The following is a 24,136-nucleotide window of genomic DNA, read 5'->3' as shown; positions in this document are numbered from 1 at the left end:
TTCCTTCTTTCGTGTAATTACTATGCTAATGTATTTAAATATTGAAAGAGAATTCTATAAAAAGGATCCTTAACTCACTAAAATTCTATATTATTCTTAAAAACAAAACCCCCATTTCTTACTTACCCGCCCAAACAATAAAAAAAAAAAATTACCAATTAATAATACTAATAATAATTAGTAAAAAAGTTAGTAGTAAAATAGAAAAAAAGATTCTTAATTCACAAAAAATAGAAAAGGAAACGGGATTCACTAATTAATTAAAACTAACAATAATTAGTAAAAAAAGATGCTTAATTCACTAAAAATGAAAATATAAACGGAATTTACTGATTATGACTAATAATAATTGGTAAAATAGGAAAATAAAAAATGAGTCTTAATTCAATGAAAATGGAAAAAAGAAACGTAAGGGTGTGAAAAAAAAGGGGTCATAATAAGGATAACAGTAAAAAAAGAAAATTCTACCAAAAATAAGAATAATAAAAAAAGTTTCTCAATTCACGAGAAATAGAAAAGAAAATGAAATTCACTAATTAATTAATAGTAATAATAATCAGTCAGAAAATTAGCAGTAAAATATGAAGAAAAAAAAGATCCTTACTTCACTAAAAATGGAAAAATAAACGAAATTTACTGACTAATACTAATAATAATCAGTAAAATTGAAAATAAAAAAGGATTCTTAATTCAATGAAAATGAAAGAATTTTTTTTTTAAAAAAGGGGTCATAATAAAAATAACAGTAAAAGCAATCCTACAAAAAAAAATTGAAAAAAAAAAGATTCATAATTTACGAAAAATAGAAAATAAAATGAAATTCACTGAATAATTAATACTAATAATAATCAGTGAAATTAAAAGTTAACATTAAAATAGAAAAATATAAAGGGATCCTTAATTCACTAAAAATAGAAAAAGAAACGAAAGTCACTGATTAATACTAATAATAATAAGTTAAATAGGAAAATATAAAAAGATTCTGAATCTATACCATTATTAAAAAGAAAATCCTTCTTCCTTACTTTCACACCCAAACAATAGAAAAAGAAAAAAAATTTATAATATAATTAAAAACAAAATTCTATTTACTTGATTTATCGCCCAAACAATAGTAAATAGTAAAGGTAAATTAAAAAAAAAAAAGGATGAAAAAAAAAAGAACAAAAATATTTCACAATAATATTCTATATTATCAATTAAAAATGGAATGAAAATTAGGTAAATAAATAAGTACTATATTATCAATTAAAAATGGAATGAAAATTAGGTAAATAAATAAGTATCTGTTCAAACATATTTTCTCAACCAACACCTTCACTAAGGCTCAATCTCATGACTTCCCACATAAGAGAGGTCACTACATGCCATCTGAGCACAAGGTGCTTGGCAACAAACATTAGGTTAATTGAAAAAGGAAATGAATATTAACAATTGTTTGAAAATAAGAAAAAAATCATAATTGACTAAAATAGAAAAAAAATGGTCAATCATTGCATTTTAATTTTTCACAATAATATTACACAATATAATACATCAAATCACAAGTATGTCATAAATTTTACACAATTTTAAACAATAAAATAGAAATATTTCAATAATAATATTCTACACTATCAAGTAAAGGTAAATTAAAAATGAAAAGGAAATACTTCAATAATAATATTCTACATCATCAATACTAAAGACATATTTTAAACAATAGTAAAGGTAAATTAAAAATGTAGCGAAAATTAAAAATGAAATGAAAATATTTCAATAATAATATTCTAAATCATCAATTAAAAATGAAACGAAAATTTGGTAAAAATATCATTGCATTTGATATTTTAGTTTGCTAATTGATTAATTGACTAAAAATAAAAGAGAAGTAATTGGATGAAAATAAATATGATATTACTAATGGATTGAAAATTTAAAAGGAAATGAATATTAATAATTGACTGCAAATAAAAAATTATTCATAATTGACTAATATGAAAAAAATAAATGGTTAGATCATTGCATTTTAATTAAAATGGAAGGGAAACTAAAATTGAACGCCAATATTTCAATAATAATATTCTACATCATAAATAGTAAATGCATATTTTAAACAATAGTAAAGGTAAATTACAAATGGAACAGAAATATTTCAATAATAATATTATACATCCTCAATTAAAAATGGAACACAAATTAGGTAAAAATATCACTCCATGTAATATTCTAATTGACTAAAAATACAAAAAAATAATTGACTGAAAATGAATATGATATTACTAATTTATTTAAAATATAAAAGGATCGCTAATTGATTAATAGTATACCATTATATATTTTCACCGAGTCACCCATCCTGATCAATTGAAGGTGTTAGCTCTAGACGATGATGGACAAGATTGTGTTGCTACTACCAATGTCGTCTACAAAGAGGTTTCAACAATGTGTAAATAAAATCGTTGATATTATAATTTTTAAATGACAAAATTGCTATATGTATAGACAAAAAAAATATCCTCCATACAAATGAATTAAGATAACAATTCATTCATATAACTGAGTTGCTAGAAAACGAACACATTTGTATAATTTATATAAAAAAAAATACTAAACAATGATAAAAAAAATCTCCAAAGTTATAACACTACATGCATACATCTACACATTAGCTATTAATTTGAGCAATTATTTGCTTGAATTCATACAATGATAATATAAAAACACATAAATGATACAACCCGTATATTCAATTGAACTATATAATATTTGATGTTCTAACTTAAATAATTATATACCGATCCAAATATTCTTAATATATTACAACAAATCTATTCCGTGCATCGCACGGGCGCAAATACTAGTATAATATAATCAAGATTCAAACCTACAACCTCTAGGATAACAACACGCCTACCAACTCGCTAAGCTTCTCTATATCTTGTGTAATAAAAGGTAGAATGCTATACTTATTTAGGTGAAAGGTGCTACAGCAAAGTAGTAGAGGACTCAAGTATGGTGTATATGGAAGGTAAACCAATATAATGTCATACACTTGTCAAGCATCTAGAAGGTATTTCACACTATAAAAGGGGAGTGGCTTGCCTCCTTTGGACATTAAGTTGTCAAAAGAAAACATCCCTCTTAGCTTTAATTCGGCGCTTGGTGGCTAGTGGTCTTGACTTCTTGCAAGGGCGTCTGGGTTTGATATGAGCTATAACCTTTATTATTTGGACCGTTTTCTTGGGCTTTGTACATATTATTTTGAGTCTAGCGCCCTCAGCAATAAAATTACTATTAACTAAGGAATAGCTTAATATCAGGCCTCATTGAAATAATTATTCTCTTTGCATTGAGATTAACTCATTTTCAAAAATACTACGGAGTATTATCTAGTACTATCAAAGCGGGTCGGATCAACCCACTGCGAGATTTCGTAGACTTTTGTGGTCGGCTTGCCTGTACCACACGAGTTGACGGAGCCCACAGGTTGAGCTTTTTTTTTTTTTTTTTGTTAAGAAAAAATTATAAATAATAATTAAAGTTATGACAAAAAACACTAACTATAAAGAACATTAGAGATTGGGAATTGGGATTTGCAAATTGCTAAGCTGTAGAGATTGGGATTTGCAGTACGCTTACACGATCTAGGCTAGCGGCTAGTAGCACTAATTTTACATAACAATTTTATGCACTGTGAGAGCTTGTCGAGCTGTAGGTGAAAAGTAAAACTTTTTTTTTTTTTTTAAATGAACATAGTTTGGCCCGCGGGCCAGATTGGGCTAGACTCATTAGCCTCGCATTTTTGCGATCCCTATTTTTAGTGACCCTAGCCCACTTCGCAGCAGGGGGCAAATTATGCCCTGGACCCGTGTCCACGGACCCAAAACAACGTCGTTTTTCAAAAAAAACGCGTCATTTAGTTTTTAAAAAAAAATTCGCGCGCATTTTGTCGTTAACGGTGTTAACGGCGTTATTTTTTTTTTTTGATTATGAATGTACAGTTATGCCGTTATGAATGTACAGTTATGCAATTATGAAATTATGAACACAGAGCTCTAACATTATGAACTTACAATTATGAACATATATAGTGATAAAATTATGACCATGGAGCTTTAAAATTGTGAATATAGAGCTTCGAAGATTATGAATGTACAGTTATGGAGTTATGAATCTACAGTTATGAGATTATGAATCTACAGTTATGGAATTATGAATGTACAGTTATTGATCGAATTATGAACAAAGAGCTCAAACATTATGAACTTACAATTATGAACATATAGTGATAAAATTATGAACATAGAGCTCTAAAATTGTGAACATAGAGCTTCGAAAATTATGAATGTACAATTATAGAGTTATGAATGTACAGTTATGGAGTTATGAATGTACAGTTATGGAGTTATGAATGTATAGTTATAGAGTTATGAACGTACAGTTATGAAGTTATGAATGTACAGCTATTAATAATATAGTAATAAAATTATGAACATATACTCCTATAACGAAGCGGTCTGAAATTTTTGTTTAAAAAAAAAAAAAAAAAAAAAAAGGAGATAACAGTGTCTAACGGCACTGTTACTCGTGTCCAGCAAGCATGCTGGACACGGTCCAACGCATAACGATTGACAGCTTGGGCTCAAAAACAATTTTAACTTGGGTCGTCACTGCGGACTAAATCACACTTGAGGCTTTTACATATTAAGAGTGGTTAAATTCTATTTTTAGTTTTTTTTTTTTTTTTTTGAAAGCATTAGTTTATTGGTTTAATTAGCTTGGAATCTTCAATATTTGAAAATTGAAACTAGAAGGTTTACTACATCAAGTGGGTGGGATTGTGCGAACACTAGAAATTTAGAACAAAAATGTTTTTTTTTTTTTTTTTTTTTTTTACGTGGCTAGTTTACAGTAATAGTTTCATTTATAATTCTTGATTTTAATTTTATATATATATATATATATATATATATATATATTTTTTTTTTTTTTTTTTTTTTTTTTTAATTTTAATCTTCAATTTTGACTTTGTGGTATTGCCGAAAACTCTTATGTGGCAAAAAAACCCTTACAAAAACTAATGATGTTGAGGATGCTAGCGATTGGAGTATCATTTTTTTTCCTAAGACCTAGATGGGTATGTAGATGTCCCTGCCTCTAAGTGAGCATGGTGCAGACCACAGAAACGACGTCGCCAGAGGGATATCAGAAAGATATCTCTTGCTTTTGATTTTCTTTTTCACGTTTAATTTGGAGAATACCGAAAATACGAAGAAAACTTCTTATCAAACAAAAAATTACACTCCCAACTTGTATATATAAACTATATATATTGCTAATAGTAAATTATGTGGCAAATTATTGCGTAGACCACAATTCAAAATGACGTCGTTGAATTTTATGAGTTATAATAATATACTTTATATGTTATGTGTAAGAATAATAAAACTTCTGGAATAAGATAATGTACTTTATAAGTTAGAATAATGTACATTATGCTTTAGAATAATGAAGATAATGTGTTATAAAAATATATATTGCAGTGAGTTACGTAAAAAAAAAAAAACGTAAAACGACGTCGTTTTTAGACCCTCGCAATAAGTATTAAAGTTATATCCACTCCATGAGTATGTACTTGGGCTCAGAATATGTTGACTGTGGACAGTTTAATTATTTTAACTTGGGTAGTCAATGCAGTCCAAATGACCAAAGTCAAGAAAGTGTAAAATTTCAATGCCCACGCATAAAATTAAATTTACATGACACGATAAAACTTAGATTTTCACTCTAGACAGAAATCTAGACTAACTCATATGTTCAGACCAACCTTATCCTCTCTTAAAATCTTAGACAAGAAAACACGAGGATAACTAATCCATCTTAGGCAGTTTGGCTACTTAATTTCATAATGCTCAATAGCCATCTCTACTAATTTATACACGATTCTAATATTTCTCTAAACTTGAGAAATAAAAATGATAAATAACAAATACATTATCCCATGAAACTTATCATAATAAATACGCAATCCTCTTAACTGTACATACATAGCCCCAGGCATAACATTATTTTGCTTTCGGTGGCCATCGCCAACATTTTACTAATATTAATTAATTTTAACTTGCAAACCTTTTATTCTTGCCCACAATCTAGATCAAACCTTATTTTCTCATTGATGACTAGTTGAGTGTGTTGAGTTCCAGTACTTCTCAATTTCCTCCGCACTTCTTCCTGGGATTCTCCCAGCAATTAGTGACCACCTAATTATTCATCCACTAAATCATCAGTAACAAATACATTTCAGTTATTATTATTACTCCGTATTATACAGTTTTTAACATATTCACATATAAAATTATCCATTTTTTTTTAAAGTAAGAATTTATCTATACATACATATACACACAAATAGAAGTAATACACTTATTACCTCTCTCCCACCAAGTTATACATTCTGACTACCAGAGCTTCCTCATCCACCGAGAAAACTAGCTTATTTGAATCTTGGCTAGTGACCTCCACTTCTAAGAAATACCATATAAGTCATCAATCTCAAGATTAAATGCTCATCATAATAATAATTCTTAAATTTAATGAACCATACATATAATGTGATTTAACTAAAACTAAACGAACAAATTAAAGAAAGGTTAAGATTGAATTGGTTTTGGAACGTTCAAAATTAAGACTTGTACTGTGCATACAATCAAAATATACAAATTGATGATACTTGAAAAGTTTAAATGTGAGGAGGATATATATAATTGAACGAAGGAGATCAGATCAATCCCTACACACATACTCAAAAGATATTATCAATGGAAAATATATGATGGAGAATGTAACTACCACTTGATTAGGTAGGTATATATGCATCAATCATGTGGGGAAAAGAAAAAAGAAAAATTGATCTCTCTAAGGTCAAATAACAATAATGGAGTGCATGGAATAGTTAGATGAGTGATGGAGGCGTTACCTGTAATTTCCACACAAGCTTCTGCTTCTCCACAGGTACTGGAATTATCCAAATCTGCCATGGAAGGAAGTTGCAGTAGAAATCCTAAAAAGGATCGAACAGATAGATCGAAGGAAGCCCAAACAACGTGCGAAATGCCAACAGCCTGAGCTGTACTACGTAAGTACTAGTACTACACAGTGGGGAGAAAATTAGTGGCGATCTACAAATCTACAATTCTTGATATTTATTCCTCGGGATTGGGGCCTTACAAGAAGATGGGAGTGATAAATTAAACATGTGCCTTTTTCTTTTTGAAGTGTACGGTACAGTAATATATTAATGGTAGTTGTAGACTTGTAGTTGTCAAGCTTTTCATAGTGGCCAGTGGGTAAGTAGTAGTTGGCCGCGGGGCCCTACCCGCTCACTACGTTATTAATTTGCTCAAAGAAAATGGTAAACGTGTTCGGGTGTAGTTGCAATTCAATAAAGTATAATTTTTTGACCACTCGAAGTACAATATTTTATTGGAGGGATTACAATTTCTCTCATTTTGTTAATTGCAATTCGTACCCTCCCTATATGAATTGTAATTCAATGGAGAAATGAAAGGGAAAAATGAAGAAAATGACACTTTTACCTTTGATTATTATTAGTAATATTATTACACAAGTACATTTTATTCTTTATACAACTTCTTTCGGTCTAATTCTCAATAATTCTATTCCTCCCTACTAAACAATGTAATTTGAATTCCTAATTTATTCCAATCTTATTCTTTTTTTCACCGAATTACAAAATTCAATTCCCCCCTAATTCCTTCCTAAGCTAACTAGTTTAATTATGTTAATATCTTTATAATTGAATTTATTGTATAAAATTATTTTAGTATGATTTATTTCTTATATGTAACTCATGAGTTATTGCAGAATAATATTTTATCTAGCGCATATATTATAGTTAGAGTCGTCAAAACGGGGTTAACCCGTCCTGTCCCGCGAAAAGAGCAGGGCGGGCTTTGATATTTTGAGCCCGTATTTTAAAGGGCATTTTTGCCCGTTCCGCGTAACCCGTAGGCTTTGCCGGGCCGGGCCAACAGGGACTCTCCAAATGTATAATAAAAAATATTAAAATAAATAAATGCTATAATAGTAAATTTATAACATTAATATATATATATATATATATATATATAATCAAGTTCAAAATAATTAGTGCATTATATAAATAATTTGTTATTGACTTATGGATTAACACATTATGTATTTGATTATTTATTAGATATTATTGTGTTTAAAAAATTACAAATGCATTAATATATGTTTAAACTATCCAAATTATTTAAATATGCACTTATTACCTTTTTTATTAATTTTATTTAAATTTAAAATTTTTAAAATTTAGCGAGCCCCTGCCAAGGCGCGGGGCTTAAGGCGCGCCGAGCTGTGTCGACCTCCTTTAGGCCTATATTTTGACGGACTTTTTAGCCATCTCCTATCATATGGCGGGCTCCGCCCCGCAAACCCGTTTCGACAGCTCTAATTATAGTGGTGGCATGTTTTACTTATTAAAAAAAAAACAATTTTTTTTTATTGATTTTGGTAGTTAAATCAATTTTATTTGTCTATCTTCTTTATAGTCAATTTTAATTTAATTATCTTTACTTCTTCTCCCAATAATTATCTTTACTTGAAGAGTTGGAAGGTGTGGTTGAGTGGAAGGGACTCATTCATGCTTAATCAAAGGTAAAGAGTTCGATCATTAACTTTAAGTATGGACCAACATTAAATTTCCAAGCCAGCTACCGTGACGGGAGGGGAATTTTTTTAAAAAATTTATCTTATATTCAGTATTAATTTCATTAAATTCGTTTGACAGTTAACAACCCGTTTGCCTTTCATTAAATTGTATGCATTTTTTAATTGATGGATGCGGGTACAAATTATACCGTGGAGCAAGTCCACCATAACAAATTGTGACCCATAGATCAGATTATGTATTTACATTTAACCTATTTTATATATTCAATTAACATATTAATATATTATGTGCATCTTGAAAATATATAATATATAAACTATAGGTAAATAATTTTAATGTATATGTTAGCAGCACATAATATAAACCGGGGTCCATAACATACATGATAGATCATAGATCATAATTCACAACGATTGATATGAATGGGCAATTAATCTAAAAAGTGAAAAGAAAAAATCTTATTATCGATCAATTGTCCATTGACAAAATTTTAATTTTAAAAACTTTTTTTAGATAATTATTCATTCACTATAAGAAAAATTAAATTTACCAAAAAAAAATGTAATATAAGTATATTACTAAAATTATGAGGTATTTAATTATCAACAGATTTTTATAGGTATAATATTACAACATAAGTATTTTTAAGTTGTAACTATTTCATTGTTGTTACATGTATGGGTGTTTTTTTTGAGAAAGTTACTGGCTCTATTACATTGTAGTATCTGTTTATATACTTTCTCAACTTACTGAAACACAAAGAACCAATAACGCCTCCACTGAGGCTTGAACTCATAATCTTCTCATGTATGGGTGTTTTGTTGTTCTATTGTAGTGATTGACATGTAATAACGAAAAAGATTTGGTTTTAAGAAAAAATGTTAAATTGTGGAAAGCAAATAGATTACCATAAATAAGTTAGTTATTTTATGATAAAATTTGTATACGTATAACATAAATTATAAAAACCTGGGTGGAAAACACAATGTTCCAATATTGACTCCTTGGTGATTGTCTGTTGATTTTTTATTTTTTTATTTATTTTTAATTCATCAATTATGACAACCTAGATTAGTTTAGCTTATTGTAGACCTGGTAATTATGGACACGACCCGTTAACACGACACGAAACCAGACACGAAAATAATGGGTTAGTGTTTAGCCTTAACGAGTCTCGGGTCATTAACGGGTTGACCCGTTAAGGACCCGTTATGTTTCGTGTCTTAACGGGTTAACCCGTTAAACCTATTAAGAACCCGTTTAACCAGTTAATATTACCGTGTTAACTCGTTAACACGAACCCGTTTACCAAACATATTTATAACCCGCTAAGAATCATTGTCATTTAGGTAAGAACCATTGTCATTATTGAGATTACAAAAGATATTATAAACATGACTAAGGATGAAATTACTACATTAGGCCAAGATCCTACACCAATTAATTGATGTTCATCAATTTGAAATTTGAATTTTTATTGTGTTCAATTTTATTATAAAAACTTGTATAGACTCCTTTAATTATGATTTTTGGATGTTATTTTATCTTTTTATGAATGTTATGAATTGAATATTTTTAGTTTGTTTGATGAATTGAATGGTCGTTTTTTTTATTTATATTTTTTTATAGAACTTAACTTTAAATTTTACTTTTTTTTTTAAATATATTAATAGAGATAGCGGGTTTAAACGGGGTTCGTGTCATATCGTGTTGACACGACTTGAAACCTGTTAACAAAACGTGTCTATCGTGTCAACCCGTTTAACCCGTTAACAAATCGTGTTCGTGTTAAAATTTTGAACCCGTTAACCTTAACGTGTCGTGTCCGTGTTTAGCCTTATCGTGTTCGTGTCGTTATCGTGTCGACCCGTTAACGGACCCGTATACACGAATTGCCAGGTCTAGCTTATTGTGGTTCTTTGTCGATGCACACCTTTAATAACGGTTGTGAGCTTTTTCGTAAATCAAAGAGTTAAGACCTAATGTTCTAAGTTTGACTCATTAGGAAGTGCCTATTTACTTTTTCGGTTTGAGTAGATCAATTATGACAACCTAGTAAACTAATTTAGTTCCGTGTGGTTCTTTATCGGTATACATCTTTAATAACAACTGTGAATTTTTTCATAAATCAAAGACTCTTAATTAGAGTTATTTGTAAGTTAATTGAATTATTTTATGAGTTTTTAGTTTCATTTCTTGACTAAATTAATTAGAGTAGCCTATGATTATAATATTCAATCTATTAATTAATACTCCGTACTAAAATATTTATGAAAAAGATATAATATAAATCGTACAAATTTACTATTATTCAATAAAAAATTATTTTGTCAAAAAAAATAAATAAATACTCCGTACACTTTATTGAAAATATTTAAAAGTTAGTCGGTATATATTAATTAAGGATGAATTCATATTTGTTTATTTGTTTCTTGTGCTATTCTTTCTTTGTTAGTCTCTATAGATCAGAATAGGTTGTAAATTTGGTTTACTGGCTTCCTAGATTTCTAATGTATGGTGGTTATTTAAACCATTGCATCTCATTTATTGAAATACTAATTTAAACTTTTACATGATAATAATGTCCTTCCTTTTAAGTTTTTTGCTTTATTTGCTATGATCATGAGTAAGTAGTTCTATTTGGGATTTGGACTAAAGATGATATGAGATTCTAATGCTTATTTAATGTTGATTGCATAAACGGGAAAAATCTCAATTTAGGGTTCCTAATGTTGTGAGAGATTTTATGTATTACTGTGTGAAGGTGTGGTGCACAACATTCTTAGCATTAACCTTGTAGGAAATTCGATTAATAACAACGAAAGTTGGATTAACATTCTATAGCCCTCTCTAGCAAATCCTTACTTGTTCCTCAATGAAAGTACAGAGTTTAAGGATTTTGAATTGCTTAGATTTTACTGTAAGGAATTGTTGCATCACGAAAGTGGGACAATTCTGTCTTCAATTTAAGCTTTATTCCACCAAGAAAGTAGCTTTTAATCCCCAAATTTGTGTTAGTAATCTTGGAACCTGAGATTGTGGTAATGTCTCTCCTAAATTATTTGGTTTGACTTTAGAATCACATGCTTCCTCACCCCAAATCTTTTCTTATCATTATTGAATTTTTTATTTGCAATAATTGCCTTATCCCTTAAAGTTAACCATTGCTTAGCTTTCACTTGTTTCTCCATCCTTGTGACTAGTATTGTTTCTTCAAAGGTCACTCTATAGAGTCCATCTCTAGAGGACGACAATCTAAAATCTTTAACTCTTTAATTCACTTAAATTCGGATCAAGAGGCTCTCAAGTCCACAGAACAACTTGGAATGGATCATGTTATTTTGAAAATGGACGCGAAGTTGGTTTTCCATGAGTGTATTTTGAGAAGATTTATTCCCCTTCTGGAGTTAATGGAGTTATTATGGATGGGGCCGGGATGGCATTAAAGAAATCACGAGGCAATTCTCTCACAGACATTTCTTTTTGAGTCAAACGCTCAACGAACAATGTAGTTCATGTGTTTAATAGGGCTGCTAATTTTATGTGTGAATGTAAACAATGGTTACTTGTAGTGCTGTTAACGAACCGAACATAAACGAACGAAGGTTGTTCATGTTCGTTTGTTAAGAATTTTGGAGTGTTTGTGTTGGTTTGTTAAGGTTTTTGAAAATTCTGTTTGTGTTTGTTAACGTTCACGAACATGTTCGTTTACGTTAACAAACATGTTCGCGAACGTTTTGTTAATGTTTTGTTAATGTTCGCGAACATGTTCATGAACGTGTTCGTTAACGTTAACAAACATGTTCGTTAACAAGCACGTTCACGAACATGTTGATTTACGTTCATGAACACGTTCGTGAACCTTTAATAACCAAACACCTGCACATGTTCATGATCACAATTCGTTCGTGAACAACAAATAATCTACGTTCAAGAAATAATCAACGTTCATGATCACAATATCACTTAGCAAACGAGCATACAACTGTTTAAGCTCTATTCGTTTATTAACTGAGCTCTAAATTTTGTTTGTTAATGGTTCGTTTACCTTAACAAACAAACATAAACGAACACTTACCAAACACGAACACGAGTAGTTTGCCGAAAGCTCTGTTCTCTAACACCCCTAGTTACTTGAACCGCCTTATGTCATTTTGGACAGTCTGTATCATGATCTTATCTAATGAAATATTTCCTTTTCCTAAAAAAAATAAATAAAATCAAATGCATGCATTCCATCATAAATTTAATTATATTGTTAAATGCATTTAGAATATACGTTTAACCTAAAATTTAATTTTTGAAAATAATTTAAAATGTTGTCAAACACATATATGACATGTGTGTTTCTAACACCTATGACTATAAAGCATTTTAAAAATAATTTCGTCCCATTTTTGTCCATGTCTCAAAATGTTTTCATTTTCGCCTGAACGACGTGAAATATTCTTAGTTAGGGTGTTTGGTTAGATGGCAAAAAAATTTAAGAAAAAAGTTATCCTAAAAATTGAGGAAATTAAATGTTTTTTTATTTTTGTTTAATTTGGTTCATAAAATTCATTTTTTAATGAAAACTGAATTCCTCATATTTGAAGAAAATAAAATCTATTAAAAAATGAATTTCTCACATTTAAACAAAAATAAAATGGTATTTTTTAGACCTGGCAATTATGGACACGACCCGTTAACACGACACGAAACCGGACACGAAAATAACGGGTTAGTGTTTAGCCTTAACATGTCCCGGGTCGTTAACGGGTTGACCTGTTAAGGACCCGTTATATTTCGTGTCTTAACGGGTCAACCTCTTAAACCTATTAAGAACCCGTTTAACCCGTTAATATTATCGTGTTAACCCGTTTACACAAACCTGTTTAGAACCCGCTAAGAACCATTGTCATGAATGAGATTACAAAAGATATCACGAACATGAGTACATGACTAAGGATGAATTTACTACATTAGGCTAAAATCCTACACCAATTATTAATGTTCAACAATATGAAGTTTGAATTTTTATTGTGTTCAATTTTATTCTAAAACTAGCATGGACTTCTTTAATTATGATTTTTGGATGTTATTTTATTATTTTATGAATGTTATAAATTGAATTATTTTTTTAGTTTGTTTGATGAATTGAATTGTAGGTTTTATTTCTTTTTTATATAACTTAACTTTAAATTTTAGTTTTTTTTTAATATATTAATAGGTTTAGTGGGTTTAAACGTGTTTCGTGTCATATCGTGTCGACACCACCCGAAACCTATTAACAAAACGTATCTATCGTGTCAACCCGTTAACAAATCGTGTTCGTGTACGTGTTACAAATTTGAACCCGTTAACCTTATCGTGTCGTGTTCGTGTTTAGCCTTATCGTGTTCGTGTCATTATCGTGTCGACCCGTTAACGAACCCGTATACACGAATTGCCAGGTCTAGTATTTTTTCATGGTAATTAAGAATAAAAAATGAACTAGCATGACTATTTTGTTCTTGTGATTCTTTCTTAATTATGTACGTACAAATATTAAATCACTATTATTTATAACACCAAATATTTGTAATGATATTTATAACATTATTATAATAAAATATGTAATTATGATAATGCATTTTTAAAATTATAATATTTTAATTTATAAATTAGTATTATTACTTTTATTATCATTATTATTGTGTAGGGACATATAAAAATAATGTTCTAAATTATTACATTATTCTTTACAATTTCAAATCTAATCAAATTATAGAACAATATTTTCAGTAATTTATTATTATTATTATTATTATTATTATTATTATTTTTTGCAAACCAGAAATATAATCAATCTTCATATTACTTATTTTTTCATGAAATTTTAATTACATTCCCCTTAAATATTTTGTGCGAACAAAACATGTACTTAGGGTGTGTTTGGTTGATGGGTTTTGCCCATAGGAATGTGTATGAAATTGATTGTTATTGTTTTGTTGATAGGTTTTTAGAACACTACTATGAGTTTCAAATACCCCATCAATTGAAAAACTCATATCCAAATAAAATAAGGGTTTCATTCCCTTATTCATTCTCAAGCACTATTATTAGTAACCATTCACATTCCACCCTACTACCAAACATATTAAGGGTGTGTTTGGTTGGTGGGTTTTGTCCATGGGAATGGGTATGAAAGTGATTGTTGTTGTTTGGTTGATAGGTTTTTAGAACACTACTATGGGTTTCGAATACCCCATCAATTGAAAAACCCATACCCAAATACAATAAGGGTTTCATTCCCTTATTCATTCTCAAGCACTACTATTACTAATCATTCTCATTCCACTCTACTACCAAACATGTTAAATACTTTCACCAAAACGCATTACCATTACCAAGTATTTGATACCCATTCCGATTTCGATTCCTATGTGCGAACCAAACACACCCTAAATACTTTCACCAAAATTCATTACCATTACGAAGTATTTGATACTTATTCCTGAATTCTGATTCCCATATGCGAACCAAACACACCCTTAGTATTCCTTGATTGGCTGATATGGTCATTCTGTCAAGCGGTGTATATATCAATGCGTCAAACAGCTATAATGGCCTACGATTGAAGTCATGCAAGCCAGATTGGCTAGTCTAATCAATTATTGCAATCTTTAGTAGGCTATTTGGTAATTTTCTTAATCTATTATGGCATCACCAATTGTAAATTTTGTTTGGTTTTTGCAGAATTTGTGACTGAGGTGAACAAAAGAACAAAAGGAGAAGGAAAAAAAAAGTGTTGCACGAAGATTGTTTTTTGTCATAAAGGTGGGTCCCACAAAAATGAATTAAAAAAAAAAAGTTACTGTTAGTGTGCTTCCCTAAGTAATTTTTCAAAGTAAAATAGGCATCATGGCCAACCAAAACTTCACCAAGTTATAACAACCAACTACGTATCAAGCACAAAACAACTCAAAATAGCAAGATGCTCAAGAAACTGAAATTGGCAGAACCTTTTAGAATTTTGACCTGGATTGCAAAATTTTCTGGGAAGAAATTGACAACACATTTTTAAAGATATGAAGGTTTTTTTTTTTTTTTTTTTTTTTTAGAAAAACATAACTTTATTAATTCAAATCAAAGTACAAATCGTTGACAATAAAAGATGGAGGGGCTGTAACCCACTCCTGACACACAGACATAGAACAGGCTTCCCTAGCTAGGCTATGGGAAACCCTATTCGCAGTGCGGTAAACATGAGAGATATCTACTTGAGTGAATGAAAGTAGAATATCTTTAACATCAAGGATGACAAGTCGACAAGATCATAAGAAGAGTCATCAATAGTACGGTTTAGGCTTTGGACAATCTGTAACACATGAGATATGAAGGTTAAAAAGTCTAGAATATTCACAAAAATTTTCACATCAATCTAAGGTTTGAAAGTATGTTTCTCGAATTTGTTTCCAAAACTGCTCCAGATATAAATTTTACAAACAGCAGTCAAGAACTTTAAGAAATTTTTTGTGATTACTGGAGCATATTTTCAATCCAAAATTTTTATGGGGAAATCAAATGCTACAAGTATAGGTTCTTCAAAAAAAAAAAAAAAACAAGCAAAAAGGAGTCTAATAAGTATTTTTTACGAATTTAATTTTCAAACTGAACCAGGCAGAATTTTCTTAGACAGTGACTACAATGCGTAAAATCTTTCTTTACATACAACATAGATATCTCAAAATTCACAAAATCATGAATCACATAGCAAATATTCACAGATACTTTAAAAATAAATCTATTGTCAATTTCTCTGGTTAAACGCACCAGCAGCGCTCAGTGGGTGCGTGTATTACACGTACCCACTGAGCGTGTTGAGTGTGGTCGCCAACTGACGACCACCCTTTTTATTTTAATTTTCAAAAATATAATAAAAACTCATACAAATAGAGATGCTCTTACACATGTAGTCCAGAAAGTCAATCTTTTATCTAAGAAACTCTGCCTACTAGTCAGATTATTGAACCAATTAACTTGATTGTCTTGTAATCACACTAAAGAATAATGATAAAAGTTTTTTGCGTAACATTAAACTATGAAAAATTTTGTGCTTGTGTATATACACAAAATTTATTTACGATTCCCTTATTGGTTCTCAATTTCCCATTGCACAAGGTTTAATTTGATAGGTGAATGATGATTCCCCTGACTGTATCGCACATGGCTCATTGACATCCCTCCATCATTAATTTATTAAAATTGATTTTTTTTCTTAGGAATAGTTTTGTTTCAGGACTTGTATAAATATCTCCTCTCCAGAAGTAAAATGAATTCACTTTGAGAAAAAAAAAATTAAGAAGAGTTTATTTATTGATAATAATGGATCCACTTTTTCATAATAAAACACTATATATATTCTCTATCTAATTATTCTTTATATTCGTTATTTTCACCGTATTGTTAGCACGTCATCCACTACCTATTAATCATAAAACCCACAATTATAACTACCACCATTACAATTATAACTTTAGTTTCTTTAATTTCACCTATCATAATGTGAGTATGTGACTATATACCCCTAACAACGAATATATGTATGATACCTCAAAATCTCAAATCTAACTACATACACCATGCAGACTACTATATATATCTACATACAACCACCAAACACTATGGTTGTGTTTACTAGGTGTTTCTTATTTACCTCAGAATTGACCTAGACGACGTTCCATGCTGCATGTGGAAGGCTTACCAACCAATCTATCATGCCAACTCCATCCTCTCCATTTCCAGAGCACTAAACTACAAATGGCGCATTTTTTGGTTTGACCATCTTTTTCTTGAAATTTTCTTTTCTTTTTTTAACACGTACTTTTGGCGGTGTTGTGTTAATGCTCAGCCTCGAAATGTTGTATTGTTTTTTTTTTTTAAGCGGCCTGGACCACAAATAGGTAAACCAAAATAGGTTGTCCATATCTGACTGACTCAAATTAAATCAAGAAACTTAATTAATATGTTTTTTTTTTTTTTTGGAAAACTTAATTAATAGGTTATTCTCCTGTTAAGAGTGGAATTTGTAACTTTGTGGTTATCAAGTCAATAGTATGACCAACTTGGGAGTTTATCCCTAAATGTTGTATTATTAATAATATGGCGTCGTGGAGAATCCAATACCTTGAAGGGAATGTTTACAACATGTTGGCTTTTAAATTCTGTAGAGTCTGTGGGCTGTCGTGCATTATTTAAAATGTCTGCTCTGTCAAGTTCACCTGCATTTTATTGGTTCTTATCATTGTTGTACGTTGACTATGGTATATTTTATATATATATGTGTGTGTGTGTGTGTGAGTGAGATTTTTATGTGCAATATATGTTGTTTAAGAAATCGTGTTCGTTGCTCATTATGGGACAAGTAGCTGCCTTTCTTATTATTTTATGCGTTGAAGACTTGTGCTAAACGAATATTGAGCTCTTAACAATGCATTAATGCCAGCTCTCTGTTGACAAATTCAAAGGATTCCTGCATGGCTTCCACTCCTATTTAAAGGACTAATACCTGCCATCTTCTCCACCACTTCCAACCTGCACCAAACAAAGCAAAACCCATTATTCCACCATACTATACCCTTCTGAATGATTGAGAAAATGGTTAATCCCAAAACTCTCTCGTTTTTTCTTCTTCATTTGGTGTTCGTCCTTTTCGTGGTTGAAGTTGGCAGTGCACAAAACCTGAGTCCGAACTTTTACAAGAACAAATGCCCGAAAATGGAAGACATTGTTAAACGCACGACGGCTAGTTTCATATCTCGCGCACCAAGCCTTGCAGCTGCCTTGTTGAGAATGCATTTTCATGATTGCTTTGTTAGGGTAAGCTATCTTATATTAGATGCAGCGAGCTTAGCTTAACGTACAATTCTTAGCTTGCATGTATGTTTCAATTATGAGAATTGTATTCTAGATTGATGGTGTGGAGATTAATTATATTTAACGTATTGCATGCATGCAGGGATGCGATGGTTCTGTGCTGATAAACTCCAGAAATGGCAACCAAGCTGAGAAAGATGCGATCCCTAATCTATCCCTAAGAGGCTTCCAAGTAATCGATGCTGTAAAATCAGCTTTAGAAAAAGAATGCAAGGGTGTTGTTTCTTGTGCTGACATTCTAGCTCTCGTCGCCCGAGACGCTGTCACAATGGTAACTACATACACTTATCGTGATCAATAAAAATTTAGTATAGGAAATGATAAAAAAATATATAGGCGGGCATCAGAATAATTCCCGTTTGCACGGGATCAGTCCAATTAAAAGGCAAAATGCTGACTAGATTGATTTTTCCATACAAGAGGGGTTCAGACTCCCACCTCTCTTAACGGACAAGAATGCACGGCCACTCTTGTCAACCAAACTGATTGATCCATAATATTTAATTAATACATGACAATATTTTTTGTGTTTAGATAAATGGACCATCATGGGCAGTCCCCTTGGGACGTAGAGATGGAAAGGTATCACTCGCCTCAGATGCTAACAACAATCTCCCAGCGCCTTTCTCCAACTTTACTGATCTGCAAACTAGCTTCGCAGCCGTTGGATTGAATGTAAAAGACCTCGCCGTTCTATCAGGCGGACACACCATCGGGATTTCTCATTGCCCTCCGTTCTCGAGCCGTCTTTACAACTTCACCGGAAAGGGCGACACAGACCCGAACATGGATCAGAAGTACATCGCGGAACTGAAGAAGAATAAGTGCACGTCGGCGGGAGACACGACAAGCATAGTGGAGATGGATCCTGGGAGTGCCAAAATCTTTGACACCAGTTACTATAGTCTTGTGAGCAAAAGGAGAGGGCTGTTCGAGTCGGATGCGGCTCTTCTCACCAACAGCGTCACCAAGGCTTACGTGCAGCAACAGCTGAATCCCAGCACGGCTACCTTCTTCGAGGATTTTGCAGATTCAATGGTGAAGATGGGAAAGATCGGTGTCCTCACTGGCAAAGCTGGGGAAATCAGGAAGATTTGTTCCCGGATTAACTAAACATACAAAACCTTTTCTTTTTTTTTTTCTTTTTTTTGGTTGGGTTTGATTATTTATTTTGGTTAAAAGTTGTTTTTTTTATGGGTTTAAATTTAATTGGGTTTGGGATTTGTTATATAAATTCATTGTTATTGTAATCTGAATATTTTTCTTATTAACACAATAAATAAATTGCGATTTTCATTTTGTGGATTATCAATTTCTTCTAACTTGTTGGGATGGACAACAAATCAACAATTCATTTCACCGGATTAGAACGCAATGGGCCGGCCCTTGTTTCTCCACAAATTATGTATCTTTCTGCAAATTATGCCGTGGAAACGTGTTCACCATGCTTTGTGAACACATTTTAAAACGGCGTCGTTTTTACGAAAAATAAAATAAAATAAAATTAGTTAATGTGTTGTTAACAACGTTTTGCATTCTATGTTCAGATTATGAATTTATATTTATTAAATTATAAATTTTCTGTTATGAGATTATGAATTTACAGTTATGTAATTACGGAGTATGAATTTTTTGTTAAATACTTACTGATTTTAATAATTTATTTATAAAAATCTATTAATAAATTAAATACATATAAATTTTAATAATTTACTACTTACGAATTTTTCAATAACTAAATTATAGTGTGTTTGGAGTCCACAACAAAGCTGAATTATATTGTACAGCTATTTGTGCGATCACTAAGTTATAGTCCATAATTAAACCTCCCAAACTAGCTAGCCAAATGCATGTTATTTTTAGAGTACTCCCCGTCTATATTAAGCTTATAAGAATGCCATTACCCTGCAGAGAGGGGGTGGGGGTCCAGGTATTTTTTTTTTTTTTTTTTTTTTTTGCCAAAGTTTGTATGTACAACTCCATATAATGTCTTGGGATGATAATAGTATTGCTTGGACTTTAAGGTTTTAATTTTAACTTGATTGCAACACATGCATGAACTATTGAACTCAGATCCTTCATCTTTCAAAGGTTACACTCCAACAACACTAAACTTCCATTTTTATTTATTTTTTGAAATAAAGCTAAACTTCCATTTTATATTTCACTTTTATATATCAACACAATAGTTCACATACATAGATCAATTTTTTATAGTGGACAGTAAAATAGGTGAAACAAAAAATTTACTACAATGTAGAGTAAGTCTTGTGTGAGATTGTCTCATGTGAAACATGTTTTTTTTTTTTTTAGTTAAAATGTAATATTTTTTATACTCATAAAAAAAAAATTACATGTTAACTAAAAAGTATTACACGTCTCACACAAGTCTTATTCGTGACTATAATATTTGAAACTATAAGGGTCCAAACTAAATTTATCCATTAAATTTTATTGAAAAGTCAAAGGTACTCCATTTGTTTGAAGGCACTTTACTACTATGTACTCCGTAGTATTTAATAAACCGGCCTACAACCAACATCACATGCATATCTATCTTTTTGTTCATGCATTTCCGTCTCTTGTAATAAGTAGAGCTAAAGGATCACATGAATGCCTTTTATGCTAGACAGCTTAACACTTTTAATTATTAAATTTGTATATATCAATACATTACGTACAGATATTTCTAAAAATAATATGCAGACTTTAATATCGATACATACACATTAGGCTATAATAAAATATGCATATTTAAGTGATTGAATTACGATACGACTTCCGAGCATTATACAGTTTATATATAGTTATTATAATTATAATTATGCATGATTTGTGAATTGACGACAAATAGAAGTAAAAGAAAAGGAATATAATTATGATATGTTGGTTAAGTTGCCACCCATTTGAGGCAACAACTTCAGAAGGAAAGGATGTTAATCCTTGGAAGTTTAATATAATGTTGCTTAGGATTGACACAATTAAATACTTACATTTGAAGCTATATATTCATTCCCAAAATAAATGTGCTTTCTTTGTTTGTAATAATTAATTATTTGATACTTATCACTTCATTCCGATGTTGTAAGTAATAACACCATTGTTGGTCGCTATCCTACTAACTAATTCAATTCAATTTTGCTTTGCTTTTTAAAGAAATTTCTTGAATCATTAACGAATCAATGTCCATAAAATAGTGACACATTTGTGAATATAATATCATAAGGTAAATTTAAGAAGAAATCAGATAGCGTCGCTCTTAAAATATATATATTTTTTAAAAACATGTTATAAATCGATGGTGATTGTAGTCTTGAGAAGTTCTAATATTAACCAATGCACTGATTAAGTTGCTGGAATCCAAAGTCATTATTTTTTCTTATCTAGATATATGTATGTAGTTTTCTTTTGTGTATTTTATTTTGATTGTATGGGGAAAAAAATTATTAAAAAAAAGAAGAATAAAAAATAGAACATGCACCATTGACGTTTGCTATAATTGACGTTAATCCAGGCTAAATACATGGAACAAAATATATGCAGGGACTCTTTGTCAATTTAGGTACACCTATATATGCTAAAATAATGTGGTGATTAACTGTCACGTATAGGATTATTAGTTCAGCACATCATGAATAAAATCATGTTAAATAAAAACATAAATTGTTAGACAAATAATGTTAATTATCAATTATTATATGTGAAGTTATAAATATTAATAATGTATTTTGATTTACGGGAAAACCTGCAACTAAGGTGATTATTGTAACCGATAAAAGACAACAAAGAAATAAGTCAGTTTTGATATTTCATAGCTAATGGTTTAAACAAAGAACGTTAATGAAATATTAATACTGTATTAAGATTATACATGATTGCATATAGTTGCGTAATTAAGATACATGTAATTATAAAGTAGTGCCAAAGTTTGTCTAACCAACCATTCCACCGATGAGCAGTGAAGCATGGAGACCGGTATTGACCATTTAATGCCAAACAGTATAATGATAGAGACGCCGGGATGTTATGGTACATTATATTTCTATTTTATGAGATAAAAGTAATTCAATTAAATTTCGATCGTACCCTTAAATTTCAAATAATAATTTGAATATTCAAACGCCTATCATTAGTTGATTATTACTCCCTACTTGATTTTATATTTCTATATAAAAGAATATTTTGAGTGATGAGCAAATTAAAACCTGTATTTACTACCCATATATGTATACTAAATAAATTTGACTCTTATGTAGTAACTTACAAAATACAAATTATACAAGAAAAGTAAGTCATACTAAAAAAATTATACGCAATAGGTACGACCCAAAAGTGAATCTTGTGTTTTTCCTCCTTTTACCATGTTCTGCAAATTTCCTTTTAGATATTCTTTTTTAGAAAATAATACTGCAAAATGATTTGCTATTTAAAACCAAAAAATAATAACTAATTTTTAATTGGCTCTAATTTTTTTTTTTATTATTATAAGAGAGTGGGATACCTTACATATACACACTATTTGCCTCAAGTGACGTTCAAACCTTTCACCTCCCACTTAGGGGAGCAACTGGGTACCAATGGATCACAAGGTCCTTGGTTAATTGGCTCTAGTTGACTTATAGTTGTTTCTCGATTTAATTTTTTAAAATTCAATCAAATACCAAATTATGCTATTGTGTTTACCTACCCTACTCTACTTTGTTAATTTTGAAATTATGTCTAATTTCAAAGTCAAATGTTAAACAAATTATAAAAACATTATTATAATTGATAATTAAAATATAAAATTTAGTATACTCAAAATTAAGTGACACTTTTTTATTTTTTAGGTGGGGGGAGAGTGGTATCCAGATACTCTAACCTCTACTCTCTCAAGAGGCCAACAACCCACGGTCTGTCTTAAGGATGTCAGTAATTTCTTCCGGGGGCTAATAAACTCAACCCAATCGCAATGTCTTTTTGGCGTCACTTTAACCAACCGGAACTACAATTTACTAAAACTTGATATTTCTTCTATCTAGCATATAGAAAAGATTTTTTTTTAATGTCTATTAAAAAGGAAAAAGACTTAGGAGAAATAAAGGAACATGATGAGTGGCAATGGACTTTTTCAATGTTGTGACTATATTAATAATAATCCTAGGTGATAAGCAATTAACTTGACAATATTAGTCTCATTTTAAATATACCTGTCAAGTGTCAATATCAATCCATTACGAGTTGGTATGTGGTGGTCCAAAATTGGGCCTTTATTGAAATCATAAACATAAACACATGATGATTGATGGATACATTTAATAATTATAATATATGAAATAATCACAATAACTTGATATTAAATAATAAAGACTAAATAACTCACAAATAATCATATTAAAATTACCCCGTGAATTATTGAGATTTGAATTCTCAACACATTTTTAATTAAATGAATAATGGCTTAGCATCAAGCCATCAATGCATTTGTTAGTTACCTATTGCCTTCGAAGTTGTTTTATTTAACAATAGACCTACCACTTATTTAGTAGTTAAAAAAAAAAA

The 24,136-nt window shown here is 30.4% G+C and overlaps 2 protein-coding genes across 2 annotated transcripts; one reads left to right on the top strand and one right to left on the bottom strand.

Annotated features, from left to right (window-relative positions):
- Positions 1-5,849: 5,849 nt before the first annotated feature.
- On the bottom strand, positions 5,850-7,228 carry LOC109187560 (MYB-like transcription factor ETC1). The gene is made up of 3 exons (XM_019337786.1): positions 6,959-7,228; positions 6,413-6,506; positions 5,850-6,242 (listed from the first exon to the last, which is right to left on the bottom strand). Exons 1-3 carry the CDS (start codon positions 7,017-7,019, stop codon positions 6,152-6,154), a joined length of 246 nt encoding a protein of 81 aa, XP_019193331.1. The 5' UTR covers positions 7,020-7,228; the 3' UTR covers positions 5,850-6,151.
- Positions 7,229-18,256: 11,028 nt separating this feature from the next.
- Positions 18,257-19,907, top strand: LOC109188233 (peroxidase 27-like). Its single transcript, XM_019338821.1, has 3 exons — positions 18,257-18,538; positions 18,678-18,866; positions 19,130-19,907. The coding sequence occupies exons 1-3, from the start codon at positions 18,305-18,307 to the stop codon at positions 19,706-19,708; spliced, it is 1,002 nt and encodes a 333-aa protein (XP_019194366.1). The 5' UTR covers positions 18,257-18,304; the 3' UTR covers positions 19,709-19,907.
- The last annotated feature ends 4,229 nt before the right edge of the window (positions 19,908-24,136 follow it).

This window comes from Ipomoea nil, unplaced genomic scaffold (assembly GCF_001879475.1).
Source record: "Ipomoea nil cultivar Tokyo-kokei standard unplaced genomic scaffold, Asagao_1.1 scaffold1421, whole genome shotgun sequence".
Classification (NCBI taxonomy): domain Eukaryota; kingdom Viridiplantae; phylum Streptophyta; class Magnoliopsida; order Solanales; family Convolvulaceae; genus Ipomoea; species Ipomoea nil.
The sequence above is the reverse complement of the archived record's forward strand: the minus strand, read 5'-3'. Positions and strand labels throughout refer to the sequence as shown.